Source organism: Pan paniscus, chromosome 11 (assembly GCF_029289425.2).
Source record: "Pan paniscus chromosome 11, NHGRI_mPanPan1-v2.0_pri, whole genome shotgun sequence".
NCBI classification, from domain to species: domain Eukaryota; kingdom Metazoa; phylum Chordata; class Mammalia; order Primates; family Hominidae; genus Pan; species Pan paniscus.
In genome coordinates, this window is record NC_073260.2 from 46,580,882 (window position 1) to 46,605,289 (window position 24,408).

The following is a 24,408-nucleotide window of genomic DNA, read 5'->3' on the forward strand; positions in this document are numbered from 1 at the left end:
AGTAATCCCTGATTGCCTTTATCCAGTCATGTATTAAGATTATTTGAAACTGGGCTTGAGTCTCTGGAAGACTCATCTTATTTTATTATATGTTCAGAATGTGAACATCTAAACCTTATTTCTAGGATACTTTTAGGACTTAGGAGTTTAAGAAGTACATCAGGCCCCTCCTCTTTGGAAAGACTTGAATTCTAGTATTTCTCCTTCGGTCACTTGAATTTGTCAAAAATTCTCTCCAGCCTCTCTTGCCCAGTATTTGCTGTCAGAATTAGCAAATATCTCTTAGTAATAAACAGTTTCAGACATTATGTCCCAAATATGAGACTTTATGTCTTGTCTCCAATTTTATTCCTGCAGTTTCTCACTGCCGTGGTAGCTTTCTTATGCCTTCAAAAAATTAAATGTGTTTAATATTTTCATTCACCTTTTTTAGTTCCCAAAGGAAGTACTAGTCTGTACCACCTACTCTGCCACTGGCAGATGTTTTTAATTCGTTGAGATAGCTACTTGTATTTAAGAAGTATCAAGACCAAAAATATATTTTCTTAATTTCCAAAATTACTGACTTGTAAATGAAAATGCTTAGATTTGCAGCATTACTTTATTCCAATCTTTTGTTGCTAAAAGTCTTAAGGCATTCACCCATTTGTTAAAACCTTTACAGCCAGGCGCGGTGGCTCACTCCTGTAATCCCAGCACTTTGGGAGGCCGAGGCGGGTGGATCATGAGGTCAGGAGATCGAGACCATCCCGGCTAACACGGTGAAAACCTGTCTCTACTACAAATACAAAAAATTAGCCGGGCGTGATGGTGGGCACCTGTAGTCCCAGCTACTCGGGAGGCTGAGGCAGGAGAATGGCGTTAATCCAGGAGGCGGAGCTTGCAGTGAGCCAAAATCGCAGCACTGCACTCCAGCCTGGGCGACAGAGCGAGACTCCATCTCAAAAAAAAAAAAAAAAAACCTTTACAAACTTTGATACGTAAGAGAAAATTACCTCTGGTGGTTTCAAATTTTATTGTGGTAGCTGCCAAATTTAGCAAATGGAAGAGATTCACTAAAAGCTTCTCAGATGTCTTTTTTAATACTATGGCTTTTCCTTTGTACAATTAATAGAAAATGGGGTTAATGAAGACTGGTATAGAGTCCCAGGGTTTGAAAAATTAACTTAGTAGGATAACTGAGATAGTGATTCTCAACCTTTATTCTCAGGCATGTTTTAAAAAATAGAAAGTTATGCTCCCAAGAAAAAGAAGAAACTATAAAAGAGCTACTTGACCTTTTGTCAACACAGTATTAATCTCTAGAAGAAAGAAAGACTTTCTTCTGTGAGATTTCTTGCGTCTCAAGGGGCACTTGTGAACTGATTGAGGAATAAATGGTGGAAAACTATAAGTGAATTGGGAGAGCTAAATGTTAAGTAGAACTCAAAGGTCAGTATAGATTGGAAGCATGTGGAATATAGACTTTACTAGGGAAAACACTGTAGGTTAGCCATATCTTTTTTATTTATTTATTTATTTTTTTGAGACAGAGTCTTGCTCTGTCACCCAGGCTGGAGTGCAATGGCGGGCAATCTTGGCTTACTGCAACCTCCACCTCCTGGGTTCAAGTGATTCTCATGCCTCAGCCTCCCAAGTAGCTGGGATTACAGGCATGCACCACAACGCCCAGCGAATTTTTGTATTTTTAGGAGAGACAGGGTCTCGCCATGTTGGCCAGGCTGGTCTCGAACTCCTGGCCTCAAGTGATCCACCCACCTCATCCTCCCAAAGTTCTGGGATTACAGGCATGGCCCAGCCAGCCATATCTTTTTATGCCAGCACTCTATTATAGTTCATTTACAGCAAACTATTTTAAGACAGTTTTACAGTTTAAATATTTTAATAAAAATGCATTTTATTCTATTTTATTAATTTTAATTTTTTTTTTTTTTAGTGACAGGGTCTCACTCTGTCACCCCGGGTGGAGTGGTATGATCATAGTTCACTGTAGCCTTGAACTCCTTGGCTCAAGCAACCCTCCTGCCTTATCCTTCCAAGTAGCTTGGACCACAGGCATGTGCCACTACACCTGGCTTTTTTTTTTCTTGAGACAGAGTTTCCGCTCTTGTTGCCCAGGCTGGAGTGCAATGGTGCAACCTTGGCTCACTGCAACCTCTGCCTCCCGGGTTCAGGCGATTCTCCTGCCTCAGCCTCCCAAGTAGTGAGGACTACAGGCATACACCACTACGCCCTGCTAATTTTTTTTGTATTTTTAGTAGAGACAGGGTTTCACCATGTTGGTCAGGCTGGTCTCGAACTCCTGACTTCAGGTGATCCACCCGCCTCAGCCTCCCAAAGTGCTAGGATTACAGGCGTGAGCCACTGTGCCCAGCCCTTTTTGTTTTGTTTTGTTTTTTTGTTAGAGATGAGGCCTCACTTTGTTCCCCAGGCTGGTCTCAAACTCCTGGTTTCAAGCAGTCCTCCCACCTTGGCCTCCCAAAGTGCTGGGATTACAGATGTGAGCCACAGCACCTAGCCAAAAATGCATTTTAAATTAATTTTTAAAAAGTGAATCATACTGTGTATTCAGAAAATATACGAAAACATACACTCAAACATTTACGTATGCATCAGATAATTCATAAGGGAGAGTAATTTTCTGTTTGTACTGAATGTGGGTAGGGTTTTCTTTACAAGTCATACCTCATTACATATCAGAAAATTCATGCTGGAAAGAAACTTTATGAATATGATGACTAGGAAATCTTCCACTGAAAAGTTAATGACCTGAACATAGTAAATTCACACATGAGAAAAAATAATTCAAATCCCATTATACACTAAAAACACAATTTGGAGAACAAAGCCTATAAGAACAGTGACTGGAAAACACTTCACTTGGAATATATCAGAAAGTTTCTACCAGAAGGAGACAGGGTTAAGAGCAAATGTGGCAGTAGCTTCACACAGAAATCAGGTTTTAGTATTCTTCAGTATTTACACGAGTGAAATTGTATTTCTTGAAAGTGAGAAAGTCTTTTCACAGAAGTCAGAACCAGTTTTAAATTACTCATACTACAGAGAAGCCCTGTGATTACTGTACATTATATATTGTATATGGAAAAATCTTCATCCGTGAGTCACAGCTTACTGTATACCAGACAAGTAATTGTTAAGAATAGGTTTTGTAAGAATATATCATTTTATTAAATGCCATAAAATTCAAATAGAGAAGAAGCTCTATTTGATACATTGGAAAAGGTCTTCCTATAGAAGCAGATTTCATAATAAATATAGTTCATTTTGTTTACTGATTTAACTTCAAGCCCATGTCTCAAACCAGTGGAGAAAAACAGACCATCCAACACTTTCCTTTCTATTAATATTTACGTACACACACACGTGCATACATATATAACTTGGCATAAATGTGACTTTATTTATTTACTTTAGAGACAGGATTTCAATCTGTCGCCCAGGCACCCAGATGGGAGTCCAGTGGCACAATCCTGGCTCACTGCAGCCTCGACCCCTGGGCTCAAGTGATCCTCCTGTCCTAGCCTATCGAGTAGCTGGGACTACAGGCACACGCCACCACACCTGCTAATTTTTTTAGTTTTTTAGAGACAGGGTCTTGCTATTTTTCCCAGGTCAGTCTCAAACTCCTGGCCTCAAGCAGTCCTCCTGCCTCAGCCTCCCAAATTGCTGAGATTATAGGCATGAGCCACCCACACCTGGCCTAACTGTAACTTTTATAATGTATTTTATGTCTTCTTGATTTTTGAACTTCCATTCATAGCAATTCCAACCACTCCAACAGTCTGTCAACAGATAATCAATTGGACAAGGACAATCATGCCCTTATGTACTAGAAATTATTTTTTTCTGTAGCATATGCTTGTAGGAGTGGGACTGATCAAATGGTATGTGTTATTTTATTTTAACAGATGTTGCCAGATTTCTTTGTCCTAAGACTGTAGCTTTTTATGTTTCCAATATTAGTGTATAAATATACCTCTTTCCCCCACTACAAGTAGCTGTTACTCTTTTTTTTTTTTTTCTGAGACTGAGTCTTGCTCTATCGCGCAGACTGGAGTGCAGAGGCACAATTTTGGCTCACTGCATCCTCTCCCTCCTGGGTTCAAGCGATTCTCGTGCCTCAGCTTCCCAAGTGGCTGGGATTACAGGCGCCTGCCACCATGCCCAGCTAATTTTTGTATTTTTGGTAGAGACAGGGATTCATTACGTTGGCCAGGATGGTCTCAAACTCCTGACCTCAAATGATTCACCTGCCTCGGCCTCCCAAAGTGCTGGGATTACAGGCGTGAGCCACCGTGCCCAGCTGCTGTTACTCTTTAACCTTGAGAAATTTTACAAGTTCCAAGTGATAACTAATTATAATTTGTATATAAATATGCCTCCAAATGTGTCTTGGCCATTTGAATTTGCTATTCTGCAAATTGCCTTTATAAAGCATTTATTTATACATTTCTCTTTTTGGATTGTTTATCTTATTAATTTAAAACAGCTGTTTATGTTAAAGGGAGTAACTCCTTTTTTAAAAAACATCCATTCCTTGTCTCGACTTTGCATGTGATATTATCCCGTTCACATAATTTTATTTTCTACATGTTTAAATGTGTATTCTTTTACAGTTTCTGAATTTTTAATCTTAAAACAAGCTTCACATATAATATTTTAAAGTGGTCTTCTGTATAGTTTGTGTATCTTTTGGGAAAATGTTGCTTTGCTGAACCAGCGTGCAATCCCCAAACTCCTCTCTCACTGCTTTATCTTTTTTTTTTTTTGAGACGGAGACTCACTCTGTCGCCAGGCTGGAGTGCAGTGGCGCAATCTCGGCACACTGCAACCTCTACCTCCCGGGTTCAAGTGATTCTCCTGCCTCAGCCTCCTGAGTAGCTGGGACTACAGGCACCCTCCACCACGCCCGGCTAATTTTTTGTATTTTTAGTAGAGACGGGGTTTCACCATGTTGGCCAGGATGGTCTTGATCTCTTGACCTTGTGATCCACCCGTCTTGGCCTCCCAAAGTGCTGGGATTACAGGCATGAGCCACCGTGCCCGGCTTACTTTATCTTTTTTTAAATTTAACTTTTATTTTAAGTTCAGTAGTACCTGTGCAGGTTTGTTACACAGGTAAACCCATATCATGGGGGCTTGTTGTACATATTATTTCATCACCCAGAACCCATTAGTTATTTTTCCTGATCCTCTCCTTCTTCCCACTCTTCACCCTCCAGTAGGCCCCTGTGTGTGTTGTTTCTCTGTAGGCGTCCATGTGTTCTCATCACTTAGCTTCCATTTATAAGTGAGAACATGTGGTGTTTGGTTATAAGTGAGAATATGTGATGTTTGGTTTTCTGTTCCTGCATTAGTTTGCTAAGGATAATGGCCTTCAGCTCCATCCATATCCCTGCAAAGGACATGATCTCATTCTTTTTAATGGCTGCATAGTATTCCATGATGTATATGTACTACATTTTCTTTATGCAGTCTACTATTGATGAGCATTTAGGTTGATTCCATGTCTTTGCTATTGTGAATAGTGCTGTAACATCATCATCTTCTGAAACTGGTAGTGGCCAAATGACCTGCCTCAGCCCAAGAGAAGCAAAACACTTAAATGTATCCTAGGAAAACCTTTATTTCCTAAGAAAAAAGACAGACTTAGCTGTCACCATCAATTCCATCCCTTTTCCTGCCTTGTACATTATGCCTCCAGCAGTGGTGATCTTCTTTCAAGCACTGGGGAAAGGCCAAAAGATTCACCAACACTGGTCTTGATATTATTGACTCAAAAGTAGCAGCAACTTAACTACAGACTTTAGCTGTGTGATAAAAATAAACATGTTCGGCATAAAGCATTCCATTTTATGTCTTTCTTATTGTACCCGAAACCATACCTAAACTTATTCAGGCAATGAAATTTATAAAATAATCCGTCCTTTTCCTACTAAAATGAATATGAAAATATTTTAAAACCTTAGTAAACTAAATACCTCACATAAACCCGAGTAAGGTAAAGAGATAAGAGAGAGCAAAATTACGTAAGATTTGTAATGAGTAAAACGAGACATGGATATTGAATCATTTCATATCTACCTACATGTAAATGTAGGTAGATATGAAATGTAGTAGGAATGATATGAAATGTAGTAGGTAGATATGAAATGTAGTAGGAAGAGAATACTACCTACAGTAAATGGGTGATCTCCTAGTAAGATACAATTGATCAAAATTAATGAAAAACTAAAAAAAAATAACCATAAGTTACAAATATCATTTATAGAGCTATCATTTAAAATTTACCAAGACTATAGGAAAAGATTTTTAAGGTAGTACCCTTTCCTCAGGTGTCCCGCGTCCGCCGATTCCTCCTCCCTGGTCGTCGCGTCCTTGGCAGGCGTCAGAAAAATGGCTACAAACTTCCTAGTACATGAGAAGATCTGGTTCGACAAGTTCAAATATGACGACGCAGAAAGGAGATTCTACGAGCAGATGAATGGGCCTGTGGCCGGTGCCTCCCGCCAAGAGAACGGCGCCAGCGTGATCCTCCGTGACATCGCGAGAGCCAGAGAGAACATCCAGAAATCCCTGGCCGGAAGCTCAGGCCCCGGGGCCTCCAGCGGCCCCAGCAGAGACCACAGCGAGCTCGTCGTCCGGATCACCAGTCTGAAAGTGGAGAACCAGAGCCTGCGCAGTGTGGTACAGGAGCTGCAGCAGGTCATCTCCAAGCTGGAGGCCCGGCTGAACGTGCTGGAGAAGAACTCGCCTGGCCACCGGGCCACGGCCCCACAGACCCAGCACATGTCTCCCATGCGCCAAGTGGAGCCCCTGGCCAAGAAGCCATTCACACCAGCAGAGGATGACAACGATGATGACACTGACCTGTTTGGCAGCGACAATGAGGAGGAGGACAAGAAGGCGGCACAGCTGCAGGAGGAGCGGCTGCAGCAGTACACGGAGAAGAAGGCCAAGAAGCCTGAACTGGTGGCCAAGTCCTCCATCCTGCTGGATTTCAAGCCTTGGGACGATGAGACTGACATGGCCCAGCTGGAGGCCTGTGTGCGCTCCATCCAGCTGGAAGGGCTGGTCTAGGGGGCCTCCAAGCTGGTGCCCGTGGGCTACGGTATCCGGAAGCTACAGATTCAGTGTGTGGTGGAGGACGACAAGGTGGGGACAGACTTGCTGGAGGAGATCACCAAGTTTGAGGAGCACGTGCAGACTGTCGATATCGCAGCTTTCAACAAGATCTGAATCCTAAGTGTGTGTGTGCGCGCCCGTGAATCCCTGCCAGGATTAAAGACTGAGACCGGCAAAAAAAAGAAAAAAAAGAAAAAAAAAGATTTTTAAGGTAGTACACATAAATAATGAACTATAAAAGACAGAAATCATAACTTTGAATTTTCAAAATTAAAAACTCTTGTCCTTTGAAAGCACTTAAGAAGGTGAGAAGGAAAGACTCAGAAGGGGAAGAAATAGTTGCAATAAATTTCTGACAAAAGATTTGTTTCCTGAAAATGTAAAGAAATTTATAACCCAGTTGTAAAAGGACAACTCAATAAAAATGACAATATACTTCAATAGAGATAATTCATAAAATAAGATATGAAATGGTCAATGGGGACAAGAAAGGATTTCAACATAAGCCACCAGGGAAATACAAATCAAAACCATAATGAGACACTTCTACACACTCATTAAAATTAATGAAATTAAAATGATCGACAGTACCAAGTGTTGGAAGATGTTGAGCAACTGGAACTCATGCGTGGCAGGTAGGGATGTAAAATGGCACAAAGACTTTGTAAAATACTTTGGCAAATTCTTAAAAAGTTAAACACATAGCTACCGTACAACCCAGCCATTCCACTCCAGTATTTAACCCAAGTGAAATGAAAACTTATGTCCAAACAAAGACTTGTACATGAATGTTGACAAGACTTTTATTCACAATAGCCTCAAACTGGAAACAACCTACATGTTTATCATCAAAGTGAATAGATATAATGTGGTGTATCCATAACTAGAAAACTACTCAGCAATAAAAAGGAACAGACTAATGATACATGTGACAACATGGATGAATTTCAGTCATTTTGAGTAAAAGATGCCAGACATGAAAGAGTATTATGTACCATATGGTTGTATTCATATAAAATTCTAGAAATGCAAACTAATAGTGAAGTAACAAAATTCAGATTAGCAGTTGCCTGAAGCTAGGCCAGAGACAGGGATGGCCAGCAAAGGGGCACAAGGAATCTTTTAGAGTTGATAAAAATGTTCTGTATTTTTATTGTGTTGGTGGTTTCATGGGTGCACACACTGTCAAAATGAACACTAAATAGATGCAATTATTGTATGTAAATAATATCTTGCTAAAGTTGATTTTTTAAAATACAGAAGATAGATCCATATCTGAATATAGTTCATGTTTAAAGATCAGATCATTTTATTAATTGAAATCATTTCAAGTTATAGAGAAGTATATACCAATATTTTATTTCTTGTAATTGCTTCATTGCAACTTTAAAATACATCATCACTCTTAGACCATCATAGTAAGTACAGGGAAAAAAAAAAAACAAGAAATTATTGACTCAGGTCATTTATACCCACAGATGCAAAAATTCTAAATAACATTGTGGTGAATAGAATATTGAAGTATATTTGAAAATTAGTAATGATTTTAATTCTAAAATTCAAAAGTGATAGACTATCAAGAAATTGAGGTTGGCCGGGCGTGGTGGCTCACGCCTGTAATCCCAGCACTTTGGGAGGCCGAGGTGGGTGGATCACGAGGCCAGGGGATTGAGACCATCCTGGCTAACATGGTGAAACCCCATCTCTACTAAAAATACAAAAAATTAGCCGAGTGTGGTGGCGGGCACCTGTAGTCCCAGCTACTCAGGAGGCTGAGGCAGGAGAATGGCGTGAACCTGGGAGGTGGAGCTTGCAGTGAGCCAAGATCATGTCATTGCACTCCAGCCTGGGCAACAGAGCGAGACTCCATCTCAAAAAAAAAAAAAAAGAAGAAGAAATTGAAATAATTTACTACTATAAATTAAAAGAGAAGGTAATATATTTATATCAGTAATCACTGAAAGGTATTTTATTAATTCAGCATTTTTAATAAAATAGGCCTGGTAGAAGGTTACCTAAATATAATTATTTAACTAAATGCAACAGCAATTTTTTTTTGAATTTTTTTAAATTGATGAATGACATTTGTACATATTTATGGGGTACATGTGATACTTTGTTAAATACATAGACTGTGTAATGATAAAGTCAGGGTATTTAGGGAATCCCTCACCTTGAGTATTTATCATTTCTATGTATTAGGAACATATTAATACATGTTCTCTTCTAGCAATTTTGAAATATGCAATAAATTGTTGTTAAATATAGTCACTCTACTCTGCTATTGAACGTTAGAACTTATTCCTTTTAACTATATGTTTGCACTCATTAAACAACCTCCCTTCGTACCTCCCCCAACCCACATGCCCTTCCCAGCCTCTAGTATCTACAATTCACTCTCTACCTCATGAGATCAACTTTTTTTAGCTCCTACATATGAGTGAGTATATGTGATATTTGTCTTTCTGTGTCTGGCTCATTTTTCTTAACATAATGACCTCTAGTTCCATCCATGTTGCTGCAAATGGCATGATTTCATTCTTTCTTATGGCCAAATAGTATTTCATTGTGAATATATACATTTTCTTTATCCATTTATCCATTAATGGACACTTAGGTTGATTCCATAACTTTGTTACTGTGAGTAGTGCTGCAATAAACATGAGGATGCAGGTATACTTTTGATATGCTGATTTCTTTTCCTTTGAATAAAACCCCATTAGTGAAACTGCAGGATGTGGGAGTCTGTCCTCCAGACCCTGACCCAACGACGGATGAATAAAGTACACTGACACACAGATGTTCTGCTTTGCCAGTCCAGCCTAGCGTCCAGGCCACTTAGTCACAGCCACGGCCTTGATCAGTCAGCAAGACTTGCATTTATTCAGTAAAGATTAATTGACAAAGGTTGTGAGTAAACACCACTAGAGGGTAATTGACATTGCAGACTTCCCGGACTTCCTGAGTAGAAAGCAATTAAGCACCTATGGTAGATCAAAGGTTAGTCTTAGGACCACATGAGTAAACGAACTAGTCAGGTAAACTACTCTACCTTCCTTTGTACCCACTTTAAGCTATTTACTCAAGGTATGGATTAGGTTGCCTTCAGACATAACCTTATCCTGAGACTTTTGCAAAACCCTTCAGGCCTTCCAAGAAGGTCTGTGGCTTATGATTTTCCCCACCATCCTGACTAAACCCCTACAGCAGGACCGAATGGTAATTCTATTTCAGTTTGCTTTAGAAATCATACCGTTTTCCACAGTGGCTGTACTATTCTTTTTCTCCACATCCTTGCCACATCTGCTATTTTTTGTCTTTTTAATAATAGCCATTCTGATTGGGGTAAGATGATACCTTATTGTGGTTTTGATTTGTATTTCCCAGATGATTAGTGGTGTTGAGCTTTTTTTTTTTTTTTTTTTTTTTTTTTGAGACGGAGTCTCACTCTGTCACCCAGGCTGGAGTGCAGTGGCACGATCTCAGCTCACTGCAACCTCTACCTCCTGGGTTCAAGCGATTCTCCTGCCTCAGCCTCCTGAGTAGCTGGAATTACAGGCATGCACCACCACACCCGGCTAATTTTTGTATTTTTAGTAGAGATGGGGTTTCACCATGTTTGCCAGGCTGGTCTCAAACTCCTGACCTCATGTGATTCGCCAGCCTTGACCTCCCAAAGTGCTTGGATTACAGGCATGAGCCACCATGCCTGGAGCATTTTTAAATATCCCTTTCCTTTGCCCACTTTTTAATGAGGTTATTTGGGGGCAGGGGTTGTTTGTTTGTTTACTGTTGAGCTGTTTCACTTCATTGTATATTCTGGATATTAGTCTCTTATGAGATAAATAGTTTGCAAATATTTTCTCCCATTCAACTGGTTGTCTCTTTACTCTGTTGATTGTTTTCTTTGCTGTGCAGAAGGTTTTAGTTTAATATAATCACATTTGTCTATTTTTGTTTTCGTTGCCTGTACTTTGAAGTCTTTGCCATTAAGTATTTGCCTAGGCCAATGTCCTGAAGTTTTTCTCCTACGTTTTTTCTAGTAGTTTTATAGTTTCAGTTCTTAGACCCCCTTAAGTCTTTAATCCATTTTGATTTGATTTTTGTGTATGGTGAGAGATAGGGTCTAGTTTCATTCTTCTCCATATAGTTATTCAGTTTTTGAAGATACTCTCCTTTCCCCCATGTATGTTCTTGGAGCGTTTCTTGAAAATCAGTTGGCTATGAATATGAGGATTTATTTCTGGGTTCTTCTGTTCTATTCCATTGATCTTTGTGTCTGCTTTTGTATCAATACCATGCTATTTTGGTTACTACAGCATTGTAATGCTTTGAAGGTAAGTAGTGTGATGCCTCCAGCTTTGTTCTTTTTGCACAAAATTGCTTTGGCTATTTGGGCTTTTTATTGGTTCCATATAAATTTTAGTAATTTTTCTATTTTGGTGAAAAAAAGACATTAATATTTTTATAGAAATTGCATTGAATTTGTAGATTGCTTTGGGCAGTACAGTCATTGTAATAATATTAGTTCTTCCAATCCATGAGCATGGGATGTCTTTCCACTTGTTTGTGTCCCTTCAATTTATTTCATCAGTGTCTTGTAGTTTTCCTTGTAGAGTCTTTAACCTTGTTGGTTAAACTTATTCCTAGGTATTTCGTTTTTTGTAGCTATTTGAAATGGGATTGGCTTCTTGATTTATTTCTCATCTATTTCATTATTGGTGTATAGAAAGGCAACTGGTTTTTGTATGTTAATTTTGTCTCCTGCAACTTTACTAAATTTACTGATGGGAGATTTTTGGTGAAGTCTTTAGATTTTTCTAAATATAAGATCATATTATCTGCAAAAAAGGACAATTTGACTTCCTCATTTCTTTTCAGTGGCAGCAACTGTAAGCAGGTGGCTGGGGGACATATGTGTCAGCTCTAGGTGGTGGCTGCAGGTGGGGTAGCCAGCAGGGCACTTGTAAATGTGTGGTGGTCCTGCTGCTTGGGAGTGTCAGGATTGCTGCCAGTGGCTTGCACTTCAGCTCTGATGGCAGTAGCCAGCAGTAGTAATGGCTGTAGATATGGGAAGTCAATAGATCTCTAGAGATGTGAAAATGTAGGGACTGTTGGGCTCCAGAGCAGGATGCAGTCTGGTGACGGCTGGACTCTCAAAATGGCTCCTTAGAGCTCAGGAGATGTATGCAATGCAGCATAGGCTCCCTCTCTGGAGCAATGCCATCACACAGTCTCCAGGCAGCTCCCTGTGTAAGTCTTAGGGCCCACGAGTGTCAAGGGGCTCTCCTGTGGCTAGAATTGCAGGAGTTTGTGGTGGGAGTGTAGACCAATGGGGGTCTCTTACTTACCTTTTTCCCACATTGTGGAGCCTCTTTGAGGTTCCCAGCCAACCCTAGCCAGGCAGGCTGCCTCTCTTCCCTCTCTTTCCTTGCGTTAGGTGTTTCCTGTTACTTCTCTGTTGAATTCCAGTATTCTTTTTTAGATTATCTATTAGAAGTGTGATTACTCACTATTTTGGTTCTTCTTTGTGGAGGAGGCAAGTGCTAGATGCCTCTAGTCAGATGTCTTGAATCCCTTCATCACAAGAGCACATATTTTACATGGAAATAATGAAGATAATTAAGATCACTAATTAGGAGCTAGCTGCAGTGACTCATGCCTGTACTCCCAGTGCTCTGAGAGGCCAACATGGCAGGATTGCTTGAGGACAGGAGTTCAAGACCAGCCTGGGCAACATAGGGAGACCCTGTCATCACAAAAACATTTTTTTAAAGAATTAGGCAGGTGTGGGTGGCACACACCTGTAGTCCCAGCTACTCAGGAGGCTGAGGTGGGAGTATTGCTTGAGCCAAGGAGTTCAAGGTTGTGGTGAGCTGTAATCACACCACTGCATTCTAGCCTGGGTGACAGAGTGAGATCCTGTTTTTTATTTTTTTAAAATCAGTAATTAGAGTATCCCATTGGAACTGTAACTATTTAACTCAATATTGGAAAATATGGTATATAAAGTACTATGAAAGGTACAAGTATTAATATAAATATTGAGAGTAAATAATTAAAAGTAGACTATGTTAACAGGAGGTTTTAAAATAGGCATTAAATTTTGTGAAAAGTTTGGTTCATCTTTTATTGATAATATATATGCTTGATTAAAATATTTAAAGCATTACAAAGAAATATGCAGTAAATGCTATCTTTCTATCACCACTATCTGACAGTTCCCACATTCCTCTGTCAATTATAAGCTTTCAAAAATTAGCAGAAAATAGGCATGGGAAGTTGTGTAGATATATATTTACACACATACATCTTTGTTTTTTCACCTAGCATACCTTGGTGACTACTCTATATTAGTACACATATATCTGTGTCACTTATTTTGTAAGTGTTATTTGTAGATATATTATATGAATTAATAATGGATGTGCCATCATTTACCCAAGCCCCTACTGATGGCCATTTCTTTTTAGCTAGTATTCTTACATTTCAAAGTGCATAGTATTTATAACCGGGATTTTTGCATTGGAGAAATTTTAATTTTATACATCAAAGACATTAAAGGGCTCTTACTTTTCTGGCAGCTGGATAACTGAAAAGACTAATTATATATACATATATTTAACTATATTCTAATATGGTTGTGGTAGAGTTTTCTGTGTGAGTGCTTTAGAAGCCATTTTTGTTTATGGTGAATTGTCTTCTTGTTTTCTTTTCCTATCGCTTTACTGTTCTATCTTTTCTTTGTTGATTTCATATATTTATGAAATAATCCCTTTGTCATGTGCCTTACACATATTTCTTATGAATCTGTCATTTATCTATTGGTTTTTATTGTGATTTACTTAACTGTGCATTTTTTCTTTTAAATTTGTATTCTGACATAATTTCAGTCTTAAATTTATGAGAACATTACAAAATTCCCATATATCCTTCACACAGATTCCCCAAATGTTAACATTTTTACTACATTTGCTTCAACTCTCTGCCCATTAACATAAGTGCATTTACACACACTCAAACACACATTACTTTTTTCTGAGCCTTTGAGGGTGAGTTGCAAACACTATTCTCCTTGACCTCAGATTCTTCCTTTCGTATTTTCTAATAATGAAGACATTCTCCTATATAACCATGTAAAATTATGAAAGCAGGGATTAACATTGATTTAGTGCTATTACCTAATTGACCTTCCCAGAGTGTATGTATTTGTCTACTTGAGAGGGATGGTGATGGGGCATCACCAGCAGCTCAGTAATGCCAGAAAAAGGAGCAGACAGAGAAAGGGCTGCAGATGGAGATTTGGGCAGAAGCCAGTTTCTGAAAGCCTTATGTAAACCAACTATTATTGTCATTTCTTAAGTTTATAAAAAAAGCAAAACAAATTAGAAAAGCATAATTCCAAGAAAAAAACCAACATTTTATTTTATTGTATCTTGTCTTATTTGACTTGATTTTTCTTAGAGATGGGGTCTCACTCTGCCACCCAGGCCACACTGTAATGTTGCTATCATAGCTAACTGCAGGCTCAAACTTCTAGGCTCAAGTAATTCTCCTGCTTCAGCCTCCCAAGTAGCTGGGATCACAGGTGCAGAACACCACACCCAGCTACAGTGTTTGAAAAAATAGACATGGGGTCTGGTGATGTTGCCCAGGCTGCTGGACCTCCTAGCCTCAAGGGATGCTTCTATCTCAGCCTCCAACACTGACGAGATTACAGGCAGGAACCACCATCCCCGGCAATACCAATATTTTCAAATGAATAAACTGGAGCGCCATCATTTTATTTTATCATGGATGGGTGAAAACTTTGTAATAGACTCATGTACTCCATGGATTTGTGACAAGGAATCTATAGCATTAACTATGGCTGAAGCTTCCCTTGTCTCCCAGCCTCTTTATGTGGTTAAGAGTAGAAACACTCAAATGTCTTACCTTTTGCACCTTCTTGTCTTTTTTTCAAAATTCAAGGCTTCATAGCTGCTGTTTCTGTCAAACATGCAAGCTTGTCAGATATTCCTTCTGGAAAACATCATCCCTCTGCCTCTTTACCTGGCAAAGCTTCACTTACTCTGCATGCTTCCCCTAAATCCTACCCATTTTTTTAGAAGCTTGCAGTCATCACCACAAATTTAAAAGTGCGTGGCATCTAATGAACATAATAAACACCTAGTAAATAATAACTACATGCTCCCAGGTGACATCTATCCTCCATCTACCCTCTACATAATGGGTCAGCACACTGTAGACCACAGGCCAAATCCTGCCTACCATGTTTTTTCTCAGTGAAGTTTTATGAGAGTACAGTCATGCCTATTCACTGACTTGCCACCTATGACTGCTTTCACACTACAATGGCAGGGTTGAGTAGCTACGACAGAGCTACTTAACGCCATTTAAGCATGGCCTTCAGCTGCTTAAATCATTTTTGAAAGAGATAGAGAGACCACATGGCCTAAAATATTTCCTATTTGGCCCTTTACAGAAAAAGCTTGCCAATCCCTGCCTTATACCCTGAACAGAATGCCCTAATTCTCAAATTGAATCTAATGCCTCCCCTGCTCACAATTTTCCAATGAATTTCTAGAGCAAATACAGCTGGCTCCCTACCCAAGAGCAGTTCCTTGTTGTTTCTTGCTGGAGAATCACAAATTTATTTGGGTATTTATTATCCCAATACCCCTCCCCAGCTTCAAAGGATAAGTGATTATTCTAAGCTAATCAGATAACTACATTTGCTTTCTCAGTGCCTGGTTTAGGAATGAGCATGTGGTGTGACCCAGCTAATAAAATATTACAAAAAGGGCTGAGCATGGTGGCTCATGCCTGTAATCCCAGCACTTTGGGAGGCCGAGGCAGGCAGATCACGAGCTCAAGAGACCGAGACCATCCTGGCCAACATGGTGAAACCCCATCCCTACTAAAAATACAAAAATGACCTGGGCGTGGTCGCAAGTGCCTGTTGTCCCAGCTCCTCGGGAGGCTGGGGCAGGAGAATTGCTTGAACTTAGGAGGTGGAGGCTGCAGTGAGCCAAGATCGTGCCACTGGACTCCAGACTGGTGATAGAGTGAGACTACATCCCCGGAAAAAAAAAAAAAAAAATTACAAAAAGTCCCCTGCATGCTTCTGAGTTTTCTCCCAATTTAAAAGACACATGTGAAGAAAAGCAGCCCTTCCAGCCTTTAGATACTGTCTTGTGATAACATGATGTTTGGAGCTGTTGCTAAGTAGCCAACCATGAAAGGAGACATGAACAAGACACTGCCAACAGCATAGCTGAAAGAGGAACAAGTGGGATCCAATAATATCGCTGGACAACCAAAACAAGTCTGGTTCTTATAGTTTTGGCCACTGTTAGGTCTTCTAGAATTTGCAGCCAAAAGCATTCTACCTCAGAAGTTTCCCCTGGCCTACAGGATAAGATCTACTCATTTCTATACTATTAAAGGTCTTTCATTGAACTTGTTTCTAGAAACAGGTAAAATAACAACAAAGTCTTTCCTAAGCTTGCCTTCACTGACACATACTAAACATAATAAATACATAATAAATAATAACTATAAGCTATTTTCACCTCATTACCAAGCACTCCATATATATTTTTTTGCACTAGCAAATTTGAACTGCTCATAAACTCTACAAAGTTCACTCAGATGTCCTATCTTTTGAACTTGCTCCTTGTGTTTTAAAATTTTCATTCTTCATGGCTGCTGCTTCTGTCAAACATGCAAGCTTGTTAGATACTCCTTCTGCCAAGCATCATCCCTCTGCCTCCTTACCTGGCAAAGTTCCACTCACTCTGCACGCATACCCTAAATCCTACCCACATTTTAGAAGCTTGCATTCATTACCACAAATGTAAACATGCCTGGCACATACTGAACATGATACATATGTAATAAATAATAACTATAAGCTCCCAGATGACATTGGACACACAGTAAGCACTACTTAAGGTAGTAAATAAAATAAATAACAGTGGTAATAACAATCTCCTAACTATTTTTTAAATGTATTTTGTAACATTGGAAAAATGCTTAGTCTATAAAAGATACATGATGGTTATTTTTTAAGTGGACGAGTATATGAATGAATTAAAATATTTTTCTTAAAAATTCTGTTGAAAAAAACACAAAAATTAAACAGTTATCTATATTCTATTATGAGCATCTTAAAGACAAAAACTATGTCAATTCCATCTTTGTCTCCTACAGTTTGCCAAACCTAACTTATAGAAGTGGTTTGATAATTATGTACTAAATTAACGGTGTCTTTATATGGTTCAGACTGTACAATGCATTAGGTGTCATGTTTTTGTTATTGTGAACCATTTTTATAATTTTATTATAATTTTTTTTCATTTTTTGAGCCTAGAGTTTGGCTATTAGAATATTTATTATGATCATATCTTGCCTAATGGTAACAGAGTATCTTTTTTTTTTTTTTTTGAGATGGAATCTTGCTCTGTCACCCAGGCTGGAGTGCAGTGGCGCATTCTCGGCTCACTGCAATCTCCACCTCGCGGGTTCAAGCAATTCCCCTGCCTCAGTCTTCCGAGTAGTTGGGAATACAGGTGACCACCCCCATGCCTGGCTAATTTTTGTACTTTTAGTAGAGATAGGGTTTCACCATGTTGGCCAGGCTGGTCTCAAACACCTCACCTCAAGTAATCTGCCTTCCTTGGCCTCTCATGTGCTGGGATTACATGCATGAGCCACCACACCCAGCCTGGTAACAGATTATCTTCTTCCAGCAAAATTACTATTATTATGATAATTATCCAGCACATAAAAACACACAGCTTGTTCTAAGAAGTGAATATATCTCATGAGCTTCCAACTTATGGTGAATAAATTACAAATAGACCTTGTTTGTATAGGAATACATAACATAACTTCTGCTTCTTGGGAAGGAATTACTTTTCTGTCTTCTGCATTCAGTAGGTATCTTCAAAAATAATCTCCTATTTGTATGGGTGCACACTGGCTCAGTTTTATGGTTCTTATTGCCATTTGTTTATGGTATCAGAAAGGGATTGTTGAATTCCTAGTTCTAAAGACAGTTACTTTCTTAGTGACACAGATTCCTGTGTAATACAGTTGACCCTTGAACAACAAGAGTTTGAACTGCAGGGGTCCACTTATATGCAGATTTTTCTTCTGCTTCTGCAACGCAGAGACAGCAAAACCAACCGTTTTCTTCCTCCTCAGCCTAATCAACCTGAAGATGATAAAGATGAAGACCTTTGGGAGGATTCACTTATGTTTATGAATAGTAAGTATATTTTTTCTTTTCCATGATTTTCTTTATAACAGTTCATTTCTCTAGCTTACTTTATTTTAAAAGCATAGTATATAATAATGCAACACATACCAATTATGTGTTCATCGACTGTTTATATTATCAGTAAAGTTTCCAGTCAACAGTAGGCTATTAGTAGTTACGTTTGGAAGGAGTCAAAGTTATACTCAGATTTTCAACTGCACAGGGATCAGAGTCTCTAACCCCCACGATATTCAAGAATCAACTGTAATTAACATTTATTTACTAAATATAAACCATTTACTATAAAAATTAAATAGAAGATCCATTTGCAATAACAAGTCCAATTCGTAACAATGTAATTATAGAAGAAAATGCAACATATTAACTTAAAAATCTAATTTCTTATTTCTATTAATACAAAAATATCATGTAGAATTTCAGGGATCATAAGTAGGTAAATGAATTTTTTTCAGACAATACTGTTTGAGATTGAGAATTAGCTACAACTAACTTCTTAACTGAATTCTAAAGAAATTAAATTTAAAAAATTAATTTATATATAAATATATATATTTTAAACTGCTCTTTTATGATTAAAAATATGTAATCTTACTTTTTTTTGTTTTTTTTGGAGATAGAGTCTTGCTCTTTCATCCAGGTTGGAGTGCAGTGGTGCCATCTCAGCTCACTGCAATCACCTGGGTTCAAGTGATTCTCCTGCCTCAGCCTCCTGAGTAGCTGGGATTACAGGTGTCCGCCACCATGCCCAGCTAATTTTTGTATTTTTAATAGAGATGGGGTTTCACCATGTTAGCCAGGCTCGTCTCAAAATCCTGACCTCAGGTGATCCACCCGCCTCACCTTCCCAAAGTGCTGGGATTACAGGTGTGAGCCACCATGCCTGGCCTGTAATTTTGCCTTTTAAAATCAGTAAGATCACCAAGAGAAATGAGAAATTTACTATCAGAAGTCTTACCTTGATTATCATTTCAAAGATGATTTTTAAGTATCTTATTTTTATGTTCCAAAATTTGTTGTTGAATGCTATGCATAATAAATGTAATAAATAAAATTAGTATTTTAATAGTGATATGAAAAATATTTACCAAACATATTAAATTCTTAAAGCATTTCAGACAATATCAGAGCTAATATCGGAACTCTAATGTCCCATACACTTTAAAATTTTAAGCTCTATAAACTTATTAAGCTTCTAATTAAAGAAGAAAAACAGGGAGTACTCATAAACCGAGAAAAGCATAGCTCAGTAAATTAATTCTAGTTAGCTAGCTTAACAGCCTGGAAACTGTCCTGCACTCAGAGTAAGTCCTCGCTCTGTAACTAATAGGTATTTTGTTTTCAGACGAGTTGCTTCTCTTAGGCTCCATGGCTTCTTCTAAAAAGTAGAGATTTTACTATTTGACTTCACTAGGTTGTCAGGAGGATGTAATGAGATAACATGTTCAAATGTTCAGAGAAATCGTAAAGCAATGGAAAAATTTACTCTTGAACTGTATTGCTGAAACCATTTTGGAATCTCAAACAAAATCTGATGGGTGTTTTTTCATAGGTTCTAATATTTGGATGTCACAGTTTTCAGAGAATGTTACTAAGTGCTAATTTTGGTTATTAGTTCTACTCATTGTGGCTTGTAGTTCACAGCATTTTAGCTAGTTCATAACTTGTAACTAAATTTATACATAAATATATTATTATCTCATTAAAACATATAACCTAATTGTCCCCTATTACTGAGCACATCAGTCACACCAAGGGCAGAAAACTAATAGGTGTCAAAACCTGGCTGGGACAACTACCATTCCTTCTCTACCTCCTCAAACTCGGAGCCAGCAGGTCTGTGTTAGAGGCTGCATCTTCTGGGTCCTCTCCGACTGATATACAAGACAAAGCCCTGCTTGTATTGTTTTTTGGTTCCATGAAAGAGATGCAAGTTTATGTTTCCTCATTTCCAAGTCATGTACTAACAACATATTTGCATTTGACATCCCATATGCTACTCAGCTCTGTTCTCATTTCACAGATCACCTTATATGAATACTTTCATAATGATCATAATAACAATTTCCATATCGGGTGTCTCCTGTTTTGGTTTGACTCACATTGTTTCCTTGAAGCTAGTTAACAAATAGTCAAACGACCTTCTGGGTACTGTGCAACATGTGGAATGCTTTCTGAATTTGCGTGCCATCCTTAGGCAGCAGGCATGCTTATCTGTTCTGTATTGATCCAATTTTAGAATATGTGCTGCTAGGGCAAGTATAAAGCCCTGTTTTATACATGGATACTCATAAGTCATGGATGAGGCTTAGCTCTGTGAAATACAAATTACTTACTTTAGATACAGAGAATTCTATCAAACGACTTCCTGTGAAGTAGAATTTTAAAATGTTCTCACTCATAGGTGGGAATTGAACAATGAGAACACATGGACACAGGAAGGGGAACATCATACACCGCGGCCTGTTGTGGGGTGGGGGGAGAGGGGAAGGATAGCATTAGGAGATATACCTAATGTTAAATGATGAGTTAATGGGCGCAGCACACCAACATGGCACATGTATACATATGTAACTAACCTGCATGTTGTGCACATGTACCCTAAAACTTAAAGTATAATTAAAAAAAAAAACTTGAGGTAGAGATGCAAGTAGCCTTAGAGATTTTCATTACTGTGGAAACACATTACTTGAGGGGCCAACGGCAAGTTGGTGCCCACTATCTATTGAAGGATAATGTGGAACCTTTTGCTATCTAACAAAAGCTGCTACACAGGACAGAAAAAAGCCTCAAGGTACAGATGTGATAACAAAAGGCAAAGGGACCTCTTCTCTCTTCCTGCAACATTATTTGAACATCCCTGACTGTTGAGTACAATCCCAACTAATATTTGCTAGAGAAAAGATGGACACTGGCCTCAAAGGATTACTTACCATGAAGGACTAGGGTAAGCCTAGCTAAGACGTGGGCTACAAATAAGGTTTTTAGTGTTGGGGAAAGGTCAGTTTACTCACTATGTGTGTGGGTAAAGCCAGGAGGCCTTGCTGCCAGAGCAGGGGGCTGGGAACAATGGCTGAGCCTATGTACATGAACTAAAAAACATTGCAGCTGTGGACTCTGTGTATAAGTCACCATGAAGAGTGAGGGATCTGAATCAGTAACAGCATCCTGGTGGCAAAAGTTAATCATTACCAGATTGCAGGACCAGTTACAATGGCAGCAATACAGCAAGTGAATCAATGGAAACAACAGAATGACTAGAATGGCCTTTTCCCCCCTTCTTCTGACTTGTAAAGTAAGATTGTCTTCCTTGGACTTAGAGAACCCCTTAGCTTTTTGAAAAATTCGAAGGAGGAAGGCATAGGAGGTAGCCCCAGGGGACAATACAAGATTTTCTGCTAAACTGGATATTTCAAGACCCAATAACTAATTAGAAAAGTCAGGCCAGGCATGGTGGCTAGCAGTTTGTGAGGCCGAGGCAGGAGAATCACTTGAGCTCAGGGACATGGGCAACATAGTGAGACCTTGTTTCAAAACAAAAGAAAGAAGAAAAAAAGTAAAAGATGTGACGTTATTTATATCTCACATATGAGGGTTATACTTGGAATAAAATGAACAACACTGAGATCCCTAGGGATAAAGGTCTTTAAAAGTCCTGAAAGAATCTTGCATTCATTGCTACTTCTAACTAATCTAGCTTTCTGTTTGATTTCTGGCTAAAAAGTGGACTAACTTGTTGCCATTCCAAACTACCTCAAACAAACTATGAACTGTCACCTAATGTATAAGATGCAATATTTGTAATTATTTTAAACCTTAATTTAGTATTAACTGGTCTTTTAATATAAGCACATACCTTCTGAAATTATAACAAACAGCATAATCCTCGGCAGTCTGGCCAAACAGGTCTTGAGAAAAGATATTTATATTTTGTTGAAGGAGGAGGCTGACGATACTTGACGAGTTATGCTGTACTGCAAGCATGAGGGCTGTTCTAAAATAATAAAGAAATAACAGCACTCAAGAACTTTAATAAAGATATTTCATTAGCAAATTGGATACACTTCACCAATTTCATATCTTGCCTGTCAGGATAGACATAATAACCATATACATGTACTAGCTTATGTGTATAAGCATCTTGGGTGCTAAAGTGTTCATCTGGGTAAATTACCACCAAGACTAAAAGGCAGGGACAACAAGCAAGCTTCGTGTTCCATTGGGATATGACATAATGCAAGTTGCTAATTTATAGTCCTTTGATGGCCAAGAAACTGTGCTGAGGTCACTTATCTAAAGTAGGCAAAGATTTAGATGAAGATTTCCCCATTGCTTTCCTAGTCTGATACAGTGTAATTCAAAGTCAGCTAGGGATCAAATAAGTAAGAGCTATCTGCAGGCTTAAAACAACAGCAATAATAATAATAATAGTAATAATAATAATAATAATGGTAATAGTAGTAGTTGTAAACTGAAAGTTAAAGTCTACGCTTTATAAAATTAATAAAATACAAAACCCCTTTAGCTAATGTAAGATTACAGGACCAAAAATATCAGATTACAAGTAACAGTCTATAAGAGAAGATGAATCCTACTATATACTGTTTTTTATGTTTCTCAGTCCAAATAACTGCTTTTCTACCTAACTGATTATTCATGTTATTTTTTACTATATGCCAATAGTTATAAGTTAATCTTATTAACATTTCTGACTTGAGTGACTGTTACCATTCTAGAACATTCAGGTTTTTAGGAAAAAAAAAACAAAAAACAAACAAAAAACCCCAAAACTATTGCACCTTCTGAAATTGTCAACAGCATGTACATTTGCCTGGTTCTTCAACAAAAATTCCACAATTTGCTGTCTCCTAGAATTTATAGCAAACAAAAGTGGAGTGTTTCCCTCCTGTAAAAAGCAAAAACAATTTATAATTCACAAAATTATGTATTTCTTAACTGAACTAAAAATCTTCTATAAGATGCTATGAACTCAAACATGCAATATAGAGAGAAAGTAAATGCAAAGCAGTCCCATCCTTTTCACTCCTCTGTGCTTTCCCACACACTGCCTTGAAACACCCCTTCTCTGCCTCCCCACATTAACTTCGGTCATCTCCAAAACTCACTATATTTACGAGTCCCCAAAATCCTTGCTTCTATCTCAGCATTTAGCACAGTACATTGTAATTATTTCATTGTTTCCCACTGAAACCAAGAGCTTCTTGAGGGCAAGGGCTGTATCTTTTTTCTCTATAACCCTAAAACTTAAGACATAGTAGCGAATGCTTTACGTTTTTAAAATAAATTAATGATCTAAATTATTATCTTTAGAGCAGTGTTTCTTAAACTATATTTCAAAGAATATTTGTTTTACCAGAAGAACTGTACCCCAACAAAAAGATTCCACGATCATCTGCATATGAGTATTATAAAACTGTATTACATGGCCAACAATCTAGAAATCCCTTGAACTTTGCCTAATCTCAATTTGACAATACTTTTTGTGGCAAACATTAACATTTTAGGAACTAGAGTTTCAGGGATCCTGTTGTCAGAGCTTCCCAATACAAGTGGAGGTTTCCTCTGGGTGGCACAAACTTGCTTGATTCACTTCTATCAATGGTGTCAGGATGCCAATGTCAGGCACTCCTGGTCCAAAGGGGCCACTAAGGAAATGAGCTCTGAATTAGGAGAGATTGGCTTCAAATGCACTTATTTTCCTTATTATTAAATAGTCCATGGGATTTTTCCTAATACAAGAGGATAGATTTTTATCTTAACTATTAGAAAGTTCAGTATGTTCTGTGTAAGAGAGACCAGTTAAAAAATTTTGAAAATAAATATTAAAAAGCAAAGCTCAGTAAGAAATTTTATTCTCAATTATAATGATAATCCTGGGATGCTAATGCAACTTTACTTTTTAAATCCATTTGTATTGGTTTCCATTTAAATTGCTATTTAACTTTTTTTTACTTTAG

At 38.3% G+C, this 24,408-nt stretch overlaps 1 protein-coding gene, 1 non-coding gene and 1 pseudogene across 13 annotated transcripts in view; 1 reads left to right on the forward strand and 2 right to left on the reverse strand.

Annotated features, from left to right (window-relative positions):
• On the forward strand, positions 1-9,044 carry LOC103784311 (elongation factor 1-delta-like; annotated as a pseudogene).
• The window catches only part of LOC100980224 (putative ankyrin repeat domain-containing protein 19), a 26,802-nt gene continuing 9,019 nt past the window's right edge, over positions 6,626-24,408 (reverse strand). The window contains exons 4-8 of one of the 12 annotated variants that reach the window (XR_609924.5): positions 23,230-23,336; positions 22,287-22,424; positions 19,389-19,456; positions 15,082-15,135; positions 7,229-7,309 (exon numbers count right to left, since the gene is read on the reverse strand). Coding sequence is in view for 6 of the 12 variants with exons in the window: in XM_055091776.2 (XP_054947751.1) it covers positions 18,172-18,367; positions 22,287-22,424; positions 23,230-23,336 (441 nt within the window). In the remaining 6 variants the exon portion in view is untranslated. Of the gene's footprint in view, positions 7,310-10,006; positions 10,131-15,081; positions 15,136-15,175; positions 18,368-19,388; positions 19,457-22,286; positions 22,425-23,229; positions 23,337-24,408 lie in introns of those variants that run through there. The other 11 variants (XR_001338474.3, XM_063594324.1, XM_063594325.1 and 8 more) reach the window with 11 other exon arrangements.
• On the reverse strand, positions 20,587-20,689 carry LOC112440870 (U6 spliceosomal RNA). Its single transcript, XR_003028867.1, has one exon. It is a non-coding gene; the product is annotated as a U6 spliceosomal RNA (small nuclear RNA).